Raw genomic sequence first — 18,679 nt, forward strand, 5'->3', positions numbered from 1 at the left:
AAGGTATTCTAGGTGTTGTTGCCTTCCCTATGCTATTGTCACAGCCATCACTCACTCTTTTGCTGACATGGCTCTTTATGCAGCCACAGGGCAGTCAAACTGATACAGCCAAGTTGTTTCTCATTTTCTGTTTCCTGGTTTGTTTGGTTTCTGGGAGGCGGGGGGGATAGGTCTGGTTAGTTTACAGCCATACAGAGTTGTGCTGGCACAGCAGAATGGAGAGCAGGCAGTAGTGGGTGGGCGTGAGGCAATACCTTACACTGGAATTGCTCCCAAACAGGTTGTATCATCAGATGGCAACCTCAGGTCCTTTCGTGGTAATGTACTGACTACAGGCAGGATTTCCTTTGTAAAGATTATAACCTTACTAGCCTCTCCATTCAGAATGAATACTTGCCTTGTAAAATGGGAAAAAGGATCAGCTTGCATTATACACTTCACCATTTTTATGCTTTCCTATTTCTCCTTTCATATCCAAACAATAAGGCATAGGTTACTTTAGGACTGGGCTATAATGTCTTGGAAAGAAAATTTAGGCAATAATTCAGTTGCTGCTGCTGAATACTGAGGTTATTACTGGCATTGAAATGATTATCAAGTAAGTAAAATCTCTCTCTTACTGGTAATCCAAGGCAAGGAAATGAAGGAATTGATCAAGCCAGTGAAGCTCACATTTACTCTTATGTTCCTAGGGTTTAATCCTCAAAAACATTATGAAATCTTAAGTACCTTTTTTTTTCTAAATCCATTTTTTGACCATGTCAGAGCTGAAGTTTCACCATAAACTGAAAAGCATAAGGACAGTTAAAAGACAGGTTTTTATGCAGTCTGGCTTACAGTCCTAATGCAAGAACATCGTTAAGTCAGCAAGAGCCTTAAGCAAGTCCTTAGCTATGACCACAGACTTAAAATTACTTTAGAATCCATCAGTTTTTACCCCATTCCTTAAATAAAACGTGAATTTAAGAAGTACTCTCCTATGTCAGGGCCTACATTTGTATCAGAGCTTTTATGAAAATCCATGCAAAGCTGCTTTGTAAAGGAACGGGTAACCATGTTAGCAGCCATCAGCTGTAGAGCCACATGAATCCTTTATACCCGGGTAACTGATGCGATGTTCTAAAATGGCTGACTCCTCTTTTTAGCCACCTTCAAGAAACCGGCGAGAACGGGCTGAACTGAGGCCAGACTTCTTTGACTCCGCAGCTATCATTGAGGATGATTCAGTAAGGCTTTACTAGTATTGTTTGCTGTTTACCTGAGGTTCTTTTTGATTATCATTACACCTAATTAACTACTGTCTTTCAAATCATTTTTCTAGGGATTTGGAATGCCTATGTTCTGAAGTCTGGTGAAGACATTTTACAAATTTGGAACTCTATTGTTTAGAGCTAGAGGCCTATATACTGTGATAGCTTGTATGAAAACCACATTTTTGATGTGATACGGTTTGATTTTTAACCAAATGATTGAGGTCAATCCCTTTTTGTAGTGACAGAAAGAAGAGGAACTTCTTAATGACACAAAGGAATGTTGGCCAATCCAGTCACCTCAGAAGGGCTGACCTAAAAAATCATTTGTATCCCTGTTCTTGACTGTCCTAATACAGATTTTTTTTTTCTGGATGAGGAGGAAGTTTTAAATTGTTAAGACAGCTGTCAAAATAAACACTGTTCTACATGTTTTCTGAAAACAACATTGAGTGAAAACAGAACTTTTTAACTTTATTTTTCTGCTGTACAATTTAAAACAGTTTTAACATTTGCCTTTTTATGTTTTAAAAGCTAGCCATTTTTATTAAACCTATGCCTATCAGCCATTGACTAGCAATGATGCTATAAGCAGGTCATTCTGGCTACAGAAAAGTGTTTTTGAACACACTGGATTTGATTAACATTATGGTACGCTTATATCCTCTCATAGGCATTGAGAAGAACACTGTTATAGAAGAGGTTAGAATTCTAATGACGTGCATCTCTGCCAAAAAAATTTCAGATTCTGATATGATAAACCCAGATTTTATACTCTTGAGAAGATTTATTTTTATTTATAATGGGACATAAAGTAAGAGATGTCCATGAAGCCACTTTTCCAACAGATGCTGTGTAACATTCATTTTATATAGCACATGGGGACACAAAAACAGTAAATTTTCTATTGGTACTTGCTCTGTGCATTTTTAGCAACTTATACCAGCAAATAAAGTATTCTCAGTAAAACACACAAATGGTTCTCAAGTAATCACTTTGCTGTTTTTACTACCTACTTCAAGCCCTGCCAACCCAAGGTACATAAACAGCAACTTTCCTATTAAAAAAAATAATTCAAGGGTGGGGGAAAGGAATCACTTTAGCATACTAAAAGCAATTTTAACTGTACCATAAAAAAAGTCTACTTTCCATGCCGTAAATACCCTTTTGCGCTATTTTTGTAAATTAATTTTGCCAGTTAGAAGTACTGTATGTGCTGCATAGAAATTTGTGCTTAGATGGTGAAGTTCTTAAGCTTACAATGGAATACAGCTACATTTTCAGTGTTAACTGTGCATATTAAGAGTAATTCTTTGGAAAAAAATTATGATTTTTCAAAAAAGTTAAAAACATCAAAAAAAACCAAAAAACCCAAAACATTCTCAGCTAATTCATTGTAATAAGAGATTTTTCAATGTCTTCAATAATTTGGAATTTCATTATACTTCAATTTTATGACTCTGCCTAGTAGCTGCTACTTAGTTAAAACTGGCCTGATATCAGAGGTGCTGGCCATCCACAACTTGCACTGACTCTAGTATCTCTAAGAATCAGCCCCAAAACGTTAATCTTCCTTTCTGCATTCTAATATTAGCATTTGAGATACAAAGCAGATTGACCCACTTGGAGCACAGCAGTTTTAGAGGTGCTTTTTTTAGCAACTGCAAAATAATCATGGAGCTTTTTTCTGTTACGAGCTTATTGAAAAACAAAACATTAATGCCCAGTGCTTACTTGCTGGGAGGGAAAAGAATCTAGTTTTAAAAACAAACCAGCGTTTCACTCAGCTGAGGTTTGTTTCTTACAACACGTGCAGTTCTCAGACATGGTTGCCAAAAATGTTTGACTAGGTAATTCAGCCATTCCTTAGACGTCAGTTGGGTAACGTATAAAACCTGAGAAGTAGCTGGAACTTTATAAAATAACGTTACCTCCCTTCCTCTTCTGTCCGCCCCAAATGTAATAGGGGTGGACAGGAATGGCTGCATTAAATTGTCATCACAATAATTCTGTGAGCATAGTAGCATAATAAATGCTGCCTGGTTTGAGTCATAGTCTCAGACGAACCTTGTGCTTCACAGTCCTCTGTGTGGAAAACTGATTCCTAATTTAACATTGTAGAATACTGTATAACAAACATTTATTATCACGGTACCTGCAATGGGTTTCCAGTTCAGTTTGCAGTCAATAGGTTTTTGTATTATGAGTGTCTCCTTGATTGGTTTTGCTAGTAATTCTGTAAATTGTACATTTACAATATGAGGTTTTTTTTTCCTTTTGTACAATTTAAAACTGATGCTTCACCTTTCATTTAATAAACTATTCAAAATCATGAGTATGATGAGCACCCTCTTCACTATAACTTTCTTTTAAATGCTCGTTTGGACCATCACATCTTGTCATCCCATTTATTAGTAGCCAAAGGAAATACTGAAAGGTAGTTTGCACATAGTTCAGGCTTCACAACCAGATTCCATACAGCTACCTTACCCATTCAGCCCCAGAGCAAAGGAAAACCCTGTCTGGTCTTTTTTTTTTTTTTTCCCCTCCACTGTGGTGTATTTTTGGTTTTTGGTTGATCTGGGGGGGGGTTATTGTGAGATTGCTGTAAATGTGGTAAGTCATCACACAAGTTGGGAGAGTTGCATTGTTAAAACTTACAATTGTTTGAATTGTCACAAATTTTGAGAAAAATTTCACTCTCCTATCCTGTACGTCTGAACTGAACTGGACCACGTGGGAAGAAATGGTCATGGTAAAGGCTTGGAAGGTCTAACAGCCAGATGGGCTAAATGAAGTTTTACAGATTCCTGAAACTAAATGTCCTCCTGTTATTCCCATGTCTCAGAGAGAAAGGTGCTATTTTTGTCCATCCCATGAATGATTTCATCTCTGTAGCGCTAAAGAAAGAAAATTGACTTATCACCTGGCTCGCTTTCTAAAGAAAAATCATCCGAGTCAGAAAACGTAGCAAGATGCAGCAGGTGAGGAACAGGGATAGAATTCAAGGTCTGAACTGCACTCTAGGACTACTCCTGAGACACAGCCCGAACGCTGAATCTCCAGCTGCTTCTAAGTTATGCTCAACTCCTGATGCACTGTGGAACGCAGTAAGTAACTTATCATCCAAGTTCAAGGGCTGCTCTCTGTTGAAAGGATTTTATTTTATATCTATTGTTTCTGCAGGTGACTGGAATTCAAGTGAGTCGTGAGCAGTGTGGCCAGAGCAGCTTTCCAGTGTGCTTCCAAAGCGTTGTGCTGGTAGAGCAACTGACGGCTTGGAAATCGAGAGGCTATAAGTCAAATTCTTGTGCTGGCAAGGGATAGAAGAGAGGATGAAGTCTATAGAACTAATGAGGTTAGGAAACAATTAAGAAAGGTTGTACTTTTTTTCTTTGTGACAATAAGGACTGGGTTTCTCATTTAGTGTCTCCTGACTCTGGGCAGGCTGAAGAAACTGTGCATATTGCTTCACTTAACACAGCTCTTGCCTCTAAACTTGGGACAGCCACCAGCCACTCTCTCAGCTACTCATTACCTTTGACAAATCCTCTTGGTCCTTACAAACTCCGACTACACCTTTTCTCACAATTAACTAAGAACTCACTTCATGGCAATGACCCCCAACGTAATAACATTTCAGTTTACCTTCCCACGTTGTTGCAGCCAGCTCTGTTCCCTGGGGCAGTACATACAGGCACCTGCTCAGGGAGGGTTTCTGCTGAGATACAACCAGGTATATTCATGCAGCTAGCTTAAATGTGTTTGCAACCAGGACAGACAGCATTGCCTCTAGCTATTACAAAAATCTGTGCAGCTGGGACTCATACTTGAAATGCGCCTTCTGTACTGTGTTTTCAGATGATTTTTAGTTGTTGCCTTTTGTTTATTGTTGGGTTTTTTTCCTCCCCCCTCCCCCCCCAGGTACAGGCTCCAAGCTCCATGGCTGTACTCACTAGGGCACCAGCTGCACCTGTCTGGGAAGAGATGCTAGCTGGAAAGTCACCATCTTATCTTTTTTCCACTTCAGGCACGTGCTTGGGGAGTGAACAGAAGCAGCTGCCGTGTGCAGGTAGGGTAGTTCTCTGTCTTATAATATAGTGCCATTAATTACTGAGGTTACTTACAACAGACAGGTCATTACAGGACTTCACGTGCTTGGTAGCTGTTTGCAGTAGCTGTTACTCACTACCTTCTAGTTACTACTACACTGTAGTTAAAATGCAGCTTCTAATGAACAGAGTGAGCACAGGGCCCAGGGCTGATCAGTAGTAACATCTACTGCAGTGGTTCCTTGCAAGTCTGGCGTATAATCGTGCAAAAAAATCAGGCTGGAAGGGGCCTCTGGAGGTCTCTGTTTAACAGCCCTCTGCTGAGGGAGAAAAGCCCCCTGTGCTCAGGGAGAATATTTATGTCCCACCAGAATTGCCCTTTTTCCAATTTGGGTGCATTGTCTCTTGTTCTTCAAGAGGAGTCTGGCTCCATCTTCTCTATCCCACCTGCGCCCACAACCTGGAGGTCATTGATACCAACTTGAGACCTGGAATTGCTGCAGCCAGCACATAAAAGTTGCAACTCAGGACAGTCTAGCAGAGGAACAGAACAGAATAGTCTGAGATTGGCAAAGCCTGGCTTGCAGTGCGCTGAAATCCAAGCTCAGGATTTTTCTCTCTGCGCATCTGTGGTGCAGGAGGTAGAGTCAGACTCCAGAGGTGGACCAGGACTAGACTTGAACTCCACAGGGGTCTGACTGCTCAGCGGTGAGAGGTCGTAGCAGCTCTGCTTGTCCGAGCCACCTCCAGGGGCTACAGAATGAAGGAGCCAAGGGAGCATTTGACCTTAAGCAATTAGTAACAGCTCGCCTGCAGCAGGCATTGCAGGTCGTGTTGATTATTAACCCACCAAAAAGGGTTTATAGAGATGAACTGATAAGACCCCAAATTAAATGAGATATGTACTATGATTTATTGATGGTCATTAGCAAAATCAAAAGAAATATTTCCATTGCAAAGTAGACCTCCACTTCAACAGAGAGTATTTCTGTTCAGAATACTGCCATGTCTTCCAGCATGGCCAAGCCCCTCCTCACGCTCACAGTGGGATATTAGCATGTTTCTTCCAGGGATTGGACTGTGTTTTACTAGCCAGCACATCTAGGTCATGGCAGATGCGCATGCGGGTGCTTGAAGGTTGGATGATATCATCAACAAACCCTGTAAACAAACAAACAAACAAACAAACCAACCCCTGACCAACCACGAAGTGTTTGCCCCTCAGCCTTCCATATCTAGGTTGTAATGTAAATTAGCAAAATCAAAACAATATTAGGAATAAACAGTTCAAAAGTTACAAATTAACTTAAGAAAATAATTTAAAATAGCCTGAAAATGAAATATTCCTGGGTCAATAGTTTTAAAATTAGAAATATTTACTTTTTTAATTTTTGCAAAAGTTAGCAAGACAAAAAATGTTAAGGAGGGAGCTTTACTCACTGAGTACTGCACCTGTTACTGCAAAGTTTTAGACATGCCATCTCCTTCCACCTACTACTATTAGTCTGATTTAAAGGTTCAGGAGTGTTGATTAGAAGAGACATCCCTTGACTTTGCACGTGCAGGAGTCTGGGTTTTTTTCTGGCTCAAACAGCAGTATTAGATAGTCTACTGCAAATCCAGAGGGAGCAATGCTGTACTTAGTGGTTGTGGTGGAACACAGCTTGGCTAAGTCTTCCCAGCTCTGTGGCACTATTAACGGGATTTAAATGAAGTACAAAACCAATCAACAGAGTAAGCCAGCGTGACTGGAAACAGAGAGAGCTGACTCTAGATACAGAACTGCCTTCTAGAGCACACTTAATGATTCAAAGCTAGAAGTAAAATTCAGAAGTAAAAACAGTGGAAAAATTTACTCCAAAGAGTCCTGGGGAAGGTCACTGAACTGAACTAGACTCTGACTCTTCAGGCCACTGGACTATATCTAGGACTGTCAAATAGATTGTCAAAGCACCTGTACTTTTAAGGAAAGGCTAAGTTTTGAGATGCTTTCCAGTATCTACAAAATTGAAAACATGCTTTCCAGTGCAGTCCCCACATCTCACCAGTCTCTTTCCATCTGAAGATGTCTTTTGTGCCCAGATACGTTCTTCCTTCACATGCACAAGCTATGGTCAAGCATAACCTTTCTGACTCCGATCTTGCCTAAAGAACTTATTCATTAGCAAAAAGTTTACTGAATAGCTACAAATGTATCTACGTGCAATGGCAAACTCAAAACAGGGGACACAACGTGTGAGATAACCATACCTCTCACGGCTGCGGGAAAGGGGTTTGCAAACTTATCCACATATTCTGCCTCTGCATCTGCCTCTTTTCCTCTGAAGATGATCTGGACAGCACCCTAGAAAGGTAAAGCCTACAGGTCGGTGACAGTAATTCAGCCCGTACAGAGGAAACCTTTCTGCTCTACCAGCCCCTTCCCTCCACCACAGTACACAAATGTGCATTCAGGGGAGCTGCTGCAAGGAAAATACCAGTTGTCGTCATCTTGCTAGGCCGCCTCTGTGCTGCTGTAAAGGCGCTGACGGCTGCTGCACACCAGTGTGAGAGTCAGCCTGGATTTACCTTCGCACCCATCACTGCCACCTCTGCAGTAGGCCAGGCATAATTTGCATCTCCTCTTAAATGCTTTGAACTCATCACATCATAGGCGCCCCCGTAGGCCTGGAACAAAACCCAAGGGATTAATTAGTGTGAAGTGACCTTGCAGCAGCAATAGCCTACATTCCCCTTGCAGCTTTTACTATTCCAAAGACAAGCAAGCGGGGCTAAATTTTACCTGGAAGAGAGCATGAGTGTCTACGTTTTGCTACAACAATCTCCTAAGACTAGATGTCTCTTCAACTAGAACCACAAAAGAGCAAGGAAGGGGGCTGCTGGTAACTAAGACCACTCTTGATGGCAGATAAAGAGGATTCTGCATATACCTGGAACACCAGGCCTCACCCTGCACATGCACACAAACAAACAGTCGGCGTGCTTCTGGAATTTGCTGGCCAGAGAATGCAGCACTCGGACTCCGCAGTGCTCCACTCTGGTACTGGAAGTGGTCCAGACAGCAGTGATGAACGGATACTGCAGAACTGCAGAGCAAACTGCAGTAGAGTCTGTTTCAAGGCATTACTGTAAACTACAGCAAGGCTGCAAGCTTGGGAGGGACGGTAATATTCAGAAGAATCAGAGAAGGCAAAGGGACAGAAAGAGGGAACGTTCTTTTTTCTTTTTTGCTGTGATAAGTCAAAAGCCTATCAGAAAAACAAGCAGGAGGGGCAGACCGGCAAGGAAAAAGCTAAGGCTTTTAGGACCCAGAAGGTCCCTGGAGCTTACAGCAGCATGGTGTCAGGTACCTTATAGAAAAAGAGAAAGGAATAAAATATAGTAGACTATAGAAAAAGTATATGGAAGAAGAGAAACCACGCAAGCGTTAAATCTGCAGACAGAGCAGAAGAAAAATACAGTCAGCACTGGTTTTGGAAAAAGAGACTGAAGCGGCAAGAATAGAGAAAGAAGATCGCAAGGATTTGCTGTGTGCAGACAGATGGCGTGTCCTCAGTGAGACAAGCTGGGTGACAGGGGACAAATACTTGACTGAAGGCATTCCAGGGAGAAAGCAAAGAGCAGAAACATGCGATTTCAGGAGTGCAGAGACAAAAGGAATGAAGGAACTGAGGTAATAGTCTGAGAATAGAAGAAATGGCCTCTTGTAACCTGACATGAAGAGGTGTTACCAGATGGGACAAACGGAGATGTGACAACGATAGAAAGCAGAAGTGGGACAGATGGACGAAGCTTCGCATATCTAAAATTGCTGCTAGTGAAAACAGGAACTCTAAAAGAACACCACGGCATTGTGCCAGCTTACCTTTCTGGTGATGACAGTAATTTTAGGCACAGTTGCTTCTGCAAAGGCAAACAGTAGTTTTGCACCATGACGTATGATTCCACCGTACTCCTGAGCTGTACCTACAAATGACAAACAAGTTTTTTCACTCCAGGGAACTCACAAAAACCCCATATGCAGTTTGGCAATTGTCATCATCCATTACCAGCAGCAAACCTAACAACCAGAGCCATGTTAATACCCAGGAGAAGGTAATATCCAAGCAGTGTTCTCCACAAGATGCTGAGCAACTCTGAAAAAAAAATCTCTCGCCAAAGGCGGCATATATTTGTATATAAGGTCACAGAACCTAACACTCACCAGATGGTATCTTCCTAGGAACAAAATACAGTGACATCATTTTCAAGACTCCAAATGTGACTAGCAGGGAAAAAACACAACCTAGATTCACTTCCCCAGAAAACCACTCTTCCAACCCCTTTTTTTTCTAGACCATACTGAAAGGCAGCTTGGCTACCAGACCAAAGACCTATTCTGGTCTTCCTTCAAGCAAGCCCAAGATGATGGGTCCTGAAAGGCAGAGCCCAAATTCCTCTATAAGGATTCTCACAGCAGGTGCTTCTGGAGAATGGTCACACATGCAGCAGATACGAATGCAAGCCATCCATTTTATAGGATGTTCAACAGAGTTCTGTCCCAAACACACACAAGCCTAGCTGACTTGCACTTGGAAACAGCAACCCCGTGCACTTTGTTTCTAGGACTTCTGAATTTCAGACCACTGGATATAACTCTACAATTACTTTCTAGCAGTTTATCCACCTACTGTCTCTTGCTTTCAGCACCTGAGATAACCTCTTAAGAGTACTTTGGGATCTTTTTAATGGATTAAAAAAAAAAAAAGTAAGATTTTAAGTAAAAATTATTTTGTGAGACTTTTTTAATAACTTATTTGGTAGTCTGTTTGGTGGCTTGACTTTAATGCTTCCTCTCAAGTGTAATTTGAGTGTCTAGTAATTTATGCCTACACTTAAAAATGTCGGTTCTCAACTGCAATTTCACTTCTGGTTCTTGTATTTCCCTCCAGCCAGTGGGACTTGCCAAGCCTGCAGAACCTTCCCAGCAGCAGCAAACAATCGAAACAGCCACATCTTCTTATCCCAAGCAGCAGTCTGAACACAGCTGGGATGCTCAACCTAGTCCCAGAAGCTGGGAACACTCACAGACCTTATATCTAATCACAGCCTTAGTTTCTAATAAGCACTTAGAGTAGCCAGTCACTTAAAATGCTTCAAGTGTGAGCTCAATTCAACTGTTATTTGAACTACTTACACTGTCATCCATGGCCAATTAACAAACTCTTTTTCTGGCCATAGATTCAGTCCTGAAGTTGTTCTAAATATGTGTTTTTATCCAGCTACAGGATATGAATGCCTTAAATGTCATCTCTGTGCACACCTATTACATTGGGGCTATTTAAAGTGCTTGGGTCACTAACACTGTGAGATGTTTTGTACACCTCTGTGAGCCGGTGTGACAGATGATTGTTTCTTCTTTACTGAACAGGGAAATGAGGTGATCAACACCCTGAGAATTTATTACTTGATCTGAAATTTCTAATGCTAATGTACTTATCTTGCCAAACTCCTTAAGATACAGCAGTTTAGGATCACTATCAAACCTCAGATCTCATAGAATCATAGAATCGTTAAGGTTGGAAAAGACCCTTAAGATCATCGAGTCCAACCGTTCACCTACCACTGCCAAGTCCATCTATACCATGTCCTCGAGCACCACATCTATCCGTTCTTTAAATACCTCCAGGAATGGAGACTCAACCACTTCCCTGGGCAGCCTGTTCCAATGCCTGACTACCCTTTTGGTGAAGAAGTTTTTCCTAATATCCAACCTAAACTTCCCCTGGCGCAACTTGAGGCCATTTCCTCTCGTCCTATCACTTGTTACTTGGGAGAAGAGACCGACCCCCACCTCGCTACAACCTCCTTTCAGGTAGTTGTGGAGAGCAATGAGGGCTCCCCTCAGCCTCCTCTTCTCCAGACTAAACAACCCCAGCTCCCTCAGCTGCTCCTCATAAGACTTGTGCTCCAGACCCTTCACCAGCCTCATTGCCCTTCTCTGGACACGCTCCAGCACCTCGATGTCCTTCTTGTAGTGAGGGGCCCAAAACTGAACCCAGCACTCGAGGTGCGGCCTCACCAGTGCCGAGTACAGGGGGACGATCGCTTCCCCAGTCCTGCTGGCCACACTATTCCTGATACAAGCCAGGATGCCATTGGCTCTCTTGGCCATCTCCTCTCTTTACCTTTCTCTATTTTTATTTATCTTCCATTTATCTACTTTTAAACCAACATTCTATTATGCAATATTAAGTTACTACTTTTTATGGCCTGTATGGAAATATCTTTGTTCTTGAATTCTCAGCAACTGTCCAAATCTCGGTTCCCGTAGTGGCCCCTGAAGTGAACTAAGCTGCTGCTTGGTCCACTTCAGGCAAGCAGGAGAGAAAGGAGAGAGGGAAGAGGAAGCTTCTGTTAACGCCTTCTGTATTGCCTTATTGTTACAACATACAAAAACGTTGTATTAAAATAACCGGAATGTTGACTAGTGCCATTTTGATGCTTTGTTATCTGTAGAGGCCTTGAGGTAAACCTTGGTTTATACAACAGTTTTAACCGTATATCCAACTGTATGAAAGATGTAGCATGTTTATCAGCATAACAGTTGTATTCCTCTCTCAATCTGTTTTCTAATAGGTCATTTTAACATTAACTGCCTATCAGCCTATGCTGTCTAATCTCAGACCTTTCCTTACTGATTTATCCAAAGCTTCTAAATCATGGGCATATTTATCTGAAAAAATGCCATGGAGCATGAAAGAACCTGAGCTTTCAAAGATACAAGGAGGGGGTTTGTGTACAACTGAACCAATGTCAACCAGGGACATACATTTTTCCCCCTATAGCTTCCTCCTTTTACACATTTGGGCACAAAGTACAGTAGATGATGCTGGCGGATGAGGTAGTTTCTCTCACTGCAGCAAAGCTTGGATAGCAACACAGGCCTATGTCAGTTCAGTAACTCCAGTGCTGAGCAGATTTTCTTGGAACGCATCTTCACGGTGCCCTCGAGTGCCCCTCCTAGCGCTGCTTTGAGCAGTGGCCTCCCTGCCCGCAGGAGAATCAGCAGTGCTGTGCTTCCATGTAATCCTGTCCAGAGGGCTAAGAAACTGTGTGGGACAGCTTTCCACTGCAGCTCAGGAAGCCACAGTCTCTGCAGGGCCTTCTGGTACCACACTATCCAGCGTATAGGCATATAAATAAGACAGCATCTAAATAAAACAGCTGAGCATTTCAAGGGACACAGAGACTCGTTATAATAAAGAAAACAGTGTAACTTCCACACCATTTACAACAAGGGCAGCATCTCCAAGGAATGCAGGGAATGTTTTTTTTCTTGGACAGGCCACAACCAACAGCTTTGCAATTGTGCAGGGATTCCAGACAGCAGGACATCCAGAGCATGACATACCCACACTCGGCGCTGGCAAACATCATCCCAGCGTCTCCATCAGACCGCCGAACACTTCAGCATTCACTTACTGCATGAACTGGCCCTCTCCTCAGTGAAGCCCAGCAAAACTTTGTGATCACGGAGCACGCTGATATCAATATCAGTGGCATAGTTAGGCACTTATTTCATTTTTCTGCAATTTCTTGCACATTTCAATATCCTTTTGTGATGACAGAGCTTCTGTCCCAAAAAGTGACATTTTAAAACCTGGCTTAAGTCTAATACAGTAAAGGTCTTCTCAGAGAGCTTTTAAAATGGGCTTTTAACACCACCACCCACCCCCGGATTAGCTGAAATATAAAGGCAAGGCATACCTGGCAAAAATCCAGGAACATCCACAAAAGTAATCAGAGGTATGTTGAAAGCATCACAGAAACGAACAAAGCGGGCTCCTTTCACAGAAGAATTTATGTCTAAGCACCCTAAAGTTAAGAAAACAGGGTAAGGTATTAACCATTCCAGTGAGCTGCTGATGGCAGTAATTCAAGGCAACATCAAAAATCACATTCTATTTTAGCTGTATTGTCTTCTTAAAAGAAAACAAAAGCTTATCTGTAGATAACGTGGACATAATCTGCTGTGAAGTTTTGCTGATTTAGATCTAAGATTAGAGTACAAGCTACATTCAACAGGCACTCATTTAATTTTTCTGAGCACTGTGCATAGAGGCTTTCTATCCCAAAAAGTAGCAGTTTAAATTATATTCTTGTAATTTAAAGTATTTTTCTGTAATTTTCTCTTTACTGACATTTTTTCAGATCAGTCATATTGAAAGGCTAGAGAGTTCTCCATTTAAAAAAAAAAAAAAAAAAAAAAGTAGTCCACTAATATTTTGAGAAAGATCAGCATTTTTGGTAAACATGCTGCGAAGTATTTATGCTGTGTTTCAGTGCCATTTAGAATTATAGCAGGTACTATTAGATTAAACCCAAATGCATTTTGTATAAGATCATCTATATCTGAAACATTAAAAATTATTGTTAAAATTGAGAATATCAAATGAAGACTAAGGTAATATTAAAACCTGCTGTCTCGTATCTTGATAGTCATATCTTGTAAAGATTATCAAAAGAATAAAACATCATAGTAGGTCATCCGATTTTCCCAAACAAAAAGGCACAAACCTTAAAAGCAAGGAGCAAAACAGAAAGTCGTGATTAGTGAAAGTCACTTCAGTAATTACCTAGTTTGGAGAGAAAGCAAAACCCCTCGACAGTTAGAAATGTAAGGATGATCTTAGCTATATCTCTACATGTTGTACTTCATATCTAAATTATTTGAAGTCAGGAGTCCCACGCTTATGTGTCTGAAAGCTTGGCATTTTTCTAGCTATAGCAAAAAACCATAAGTTACCTCACCCTACAGAAGAGTTTTAGGTGTTTTAATGCTGTGGCAGTAAGTATGGAGTTTCCATATTATGCCTAGCCCAGTTAATTGCAGGCTGCAGCCAAATAGGTCTTCTGCCCACCCTGCTTACGTGCTCCTGGCACTCCTCTTGCGCCGGATACAGCAGTCATTTAGTTACCTGTGAGCAAGATCACCTTGTTGATCCTCTAAAGAAATGAACTGGTTTTCAGTTAGTTCTAACACATCACAGCTGCATTACAATGAGATTCAAGATGAAGAAAGTGGTAGAAAAACATAGTGAGAATAAAGTGGAGGACCATGCAAAACAAAGCGTTTCTCTCATAGCCAGCCAGCCTTACAAAGCATTAAAAAAAAAAAAAAAAAAAAAAAGACAAAACGGAGAGGAGGCACAAACACTGTTAAAAACTTTCACATCAGGCTTGTACAGCCAGCTCTAACCTGATGCTACTTTGGGTTGGTTGCCCACTATCCCAACAGTTCGTCCATTCATCCTGGCAAATCCAACAACAATGTTTCTGGCATAGGAAGGCATGATCTCGAAGAATTCCCTTTCATCAACAATCTGCACAGGTGAGAGTTAGGCAGAGCCCTTATGAGGACATATGTATATTTATGGATATATGTATATATATGAGGACGTATATGTATATTTATATACACAGGCAAACACAAACCAGTTATGTTAGTATCAGCTCTTTTAAAACATTTCAGAATTTGCAGAATTAAAAAAAAAAAGAAACCTTTTAGTCGTCTTTGCAGCCTTCATTCCAGGCAGTAACTAGTGCTGCATTTATTATCAAAACTGCCACTTAAGCATTCCATCAGAGAACACCTTCATGACATTTCCTCTGTAGAGAGCCTTTTTTCCTAGCTCATAACAAATTAAAACTTCAAATCAGAACTTTCTCACAACTTAATTATTGGCAGACTACACTTTTAAAGAACAATTTCCAGTGATAAAAAGCAAATAATGCTTTCTGGAGCTCAGAAACTCTCCACGACAGGTTTAATATATACTCTATTTCTTTGCAAGTTCAGAGCACTTTGTTAACAGAGACCAACGTGGCACGCTGTGCTGTGCGCGTCTCCCCCAGAGGGGCATGCGGTGGAGGAACTTCCCGCTGCACTAGAGGAAGACCCGCAGTACATCAAACGTCTGTCTGGAACCACGAGTCCCTGGTAGCTGCGCTCCTCTCCGGGGCTGAAGTTCCAGCGTGTGCTCCGCAAAGTGACATCCACTGGTGTATCACGCAGCATCAAAATTCACATGTTCAAAAGAGATCGTAATTATACGTGGAGCAGTAGCGACACCTATACATGGCTGCCTGGCGTTTTCCACTACAATTCCTTGTTTTCAACTGTTTATGACAACTTACTTTGCCTGTACAGACTGCAGTTTGCCAGTCATTTCTGAGACTGAGGCAAATGAAAAGTTGTGAAAAATATAAGTGTTATTAAAGTAGGTTTATTTCCTTCCTTAATACCCCTCAAAGTCTGCGGGAAGGATTTTTTTTTTTCTCCTAATTCATTTAGCTTTTTTTTTTTTTTTTAAATGCCACCTTTTCACTTGGAACAGGTAGTACCAAAATTCAGAATGGAGGAATCCAGAGATTAAAAACATCCTGAGCTTGCTTTCTCCACTAAAATGAGTCTAAATGCAGCCCGTTGCAAACTGAAACGTATTAGCTGAATGAGCATGTGGGGAGAGACGGTCAAATAAAATAGCAAAAGGCAGAAATTTGTGAAGGTCCTACAAAGCCAGCTGAACTCCCACCACCACCACTTGTATGTGCTGCCTGTGAAACGGAGTTATTCCGAGCTTCATCGTCCGCCTCAGAACCCTGGGTCATCTGCTGCTCAACATCCCAGTGGCCGAAGCAGCAGCTGGAAATTTTAATATGCAGACTTCAGACTCTGGGGGTGCTCTGCAGGGGGCTGTAACAGTCTCACGTGATAAAACTTCTTACAAGCACGTTCTCTGCCCAAGCGTTTATCGTGTGGTAAGTTGTTACAACTGGAGAAGTGAACTCAAAGTTAGGGAGGAGAATTATCAGCATTGCCTATGCTGCTTTAATAAAACCTCCATTATTTATACATTGCAATACTGGCTTTCAGTTTTTTTAAAAACCAGTAAGATATTTCCTTCCCTGCCAGCCTCCCAGGAGATCTGCCTCACTTAATGAAACTTTAATATTGGAGTTTCCAAGCTCCTGAGTGCTTGACTTGAAATTAAAAAAAAATATATATATTCTTGTATTCTCCATGTACATAACCGTCTCTTAGAATAAAGAGAGAAGGGTAAGTCTTTGAATGCACTCTACGTAGTTTATCACCTTCTATAAAAATGTGATAGAATTCAAGACAGTCGTAACAAGGTGCAGGGAGGGGGGCGAGTGATACAACTCAAAGCGGGAGCTTGTTTTGAGCCCAGAAAGAAACCTGAATTACAGCATCTTTCGTCTGTGCAGTTATGCATGCAGCATAAGAAGATGTATCCTGAAAACAAACCTTAGGATTCCTTTCATCTGCTAAAATCTTTTTTTTTTCCTGCAGTTTTTGTTGTCCCTTCATTCATGGCTACTACACAGGTAAAAACAGTAACTTGTGAAGACTAAAAAAAAGGTATCTTCAGTGCCATTCTATTTGTTTCTTTCAATTATTTACACACAGAACATAATATATCCATATTAATCTCAACCAGTGCTCACAGTAGCAGACTTACGGAGTGTATGATATCCAGCATATCGTAGGCTTTAGTAGATTCAGTTGGGACAACCGTGTCCAGCTCAGGAACCAAGCGGTCACTGCAGAAAGTAAGTAAGTGTGAGCAACAATGATGAATGCCAAGACAAAAAACTCGGGCAAGGAATGCCACCTCTCTGAGGCTTCATGGGAACTGCTTCCCAAATATGGGGAACAGAAACAGGCCTCTTCGTCTGAGGCCAGCCGTGCCTCAGGCCACGCAGCCCTCGCACACCAGGACGACAAGAGCCTGACCGATCTTCTCCTGAAGGAGACATCTCTTCTGTAGGCACCTCTGCTTATGAAACCATCTCCTGGAGTACTATTTCTCCTCTCTGACTAGAAGAGCCTAATATTGCACATGCTGAACACCAGCAGGGAGCCGAGAGGCAGGCGATGCTCCAAGTGGCAGTCTGCAGGGGGCACGGGAGGCATGCTGGACACCGCCTTGGGGCACAAGTCGGCAGCGGGGGGGGGGGGGGGGGGGGGAAGGATTTGGTAGAAGAAGCCTCAAGCGGCAGAAGAGCCTGCTTAGCCAGCGGCTCCGGTCCCTACAGCTGGGCGGGCAAAATGGTTTCTCCCAACGGCAGAGCAAGGTTCCCTCTCATACACCTGGATCTACCGGGCGCAGACAGTTTAGGAGCTGCACGTTTACAACTCTGACCCTTTCCCTGCCCACGTTGTGCACTTGCGATTTTGAAAACACTTAACCATAGGAAACCTCTCCATACTTATTTCCCCTGCCACCAAACGAGCAGAGATTCAGGGTGAGGAAAATACATCTGCCCTCAGCTTCTCCTTTTTACTGGCTGTGCTTACAGAATCTTTATTGCTACTCCGCTTAACTCAACGGTGATGCACTTCACATGGAGCTTTACATTTAACAAAAATGCTGCCTCCCTGTTAGCAGCTGACACCATCGGTGACCTCCATCTTTGATCATATTAGCTTCGTTAAGGACCTAAAAATGTTAGCATTCACTGAGTCTTTGGCCTCATTCACAGTCCCAATGGGGGGTGTCAATTTTTGCGAGTCACCACCGAGACGACTTCAGGGAGTATTATATTTGTGCTACTCCATAAAAATACTGATCTATATTTGTTATAAATGGTGTTCTGTGGAGTTCTTACCGAATTGCTATTTTAACAAGGCCGTGATTTAGTACATTTAAAACAAGACAACACAAGGCTCGAGACACCCCATTTAAAACTGAAGGAAGTGATCTGCAGTTTGCCAAAATCAGGCAAAAACAAATACCGCAAGCCCCAGGGCTGTGTCTGTGCTCCCTCACGCACGCAGGACTAGAGAGGCACAACTCCTTGCTGAGATAGTAAGATACATCTATTAATAGAATAAAACTGACAGCAACACTTCACGTATTTTTTCCACATGATTGATAGTATTGCATGCAAATGTTTCCATAAAATGATATGAGACCTTAATCTGATGAAAGCAAACAATTTTAACATACTAAACCCCAAGCTACAAAAGACTGTAAACCTTTTTCTTGTCCATAGAGTAGAAATGAATGTGCTCTAAGTTCTGTCCATTACCTGTGGTATCCCAAAGGATACGTAAAGTGGAAAAATTAAATTATTGCTCCCATAAATTCAGTGCTGTAGAGTGCTGAGGGAAATTATAACGGCATTAAAATGAATAGCCACCATCAAAATGAAGACATTACCCAGGATATCACAAGTTTCAAAATCTCCTTCAAAGCACCACAGATAAGGGACATCTGGAGCTTGCTAGCAGAGTCACTGGACTTAAGGGGCTGAGAACTGTGTTTCTTACAGCAGGACCCCACTCATCAGGAAGGAACCGCTGCTGCT

General features: G+C 41.8%; 2 protein-coding genes across 2 annotated transcripts in view; one reads left to right on the forward strand and one right to left on the reverse strand.

Annotated features, from left to right (window-relative positions):
* Positions 1–3,582, forward strand: part of STAG1 (STAG1 cohesin complex component) — a 201,993-nt gene extending 198,411 nt beyond the window's left edge. Inside the window, exons 33-34 of the mRNA XM_082320218.1 lie at positions 1,146–1,226; positions 1,322–3,582. Coding sequence (XP_082176344.1) covers positions 1,146–1,226; positions 1,322–1,345 — 105 coding nt within the window. The 3' untranslated portion in view covers positions 1,346–3,582. The remainder of the gene's footprint in view (positions 1–1,145; positions 1,227–1,321) is intronic.
* A 2,635-nt stretch (positions 3,583–6,217) lies between these two features.
* The window catches only part of PCCB (propionyl-CoA carboxylase subunit beta), a gene marked incomplete at its 5' end in the record, with an annotated part of 28,070 nt that continues 15,608 nt past the window's right edge, over positions 6,218–18,679 (reverse strand). Inside the window, 7 exons of the mRNA XM_082319553.1 lie at positions 6,218–6,463; positions 7,553–7,646; positions 7,871–7,969; positions 9,168–9,268; positions 13,052–13,159; positions 14,544–14,667; positions 16,828–16,909. Coding sequence (XP_082175679.1) covers positions 6,342–6,463; positions 7,553–7,646; positions 7,871–7,969; positions 9,168–9,268; positions 13,052–13,159; positions 14,544–14,667; positions 16,828–16,909 — 730 coding nt within the window. The 3' untranslated portion in view covers positions 6,218–6,341. The remainder of the gene's footprint in view (positions 6,464–7,552; positions 7,647–7,870; positions 7,970–9,167; positions 9,269–13,051; positions 13,160–14,543; positions 14,668–16,827; positions 16,910–18,679) is intronic.

Source organism: Platalea leucorodia, assembly GCF_965183815.1.
Source record: "Platalea leucorodia genome assembly, chromosome: 8".
Classification (NCBI taxonomy): Eukaryota; Metazoa; Chordata; class Aves; order Pelecaniformes; family Threskiornithidae; genus Platalea; species Platalea leucorodia.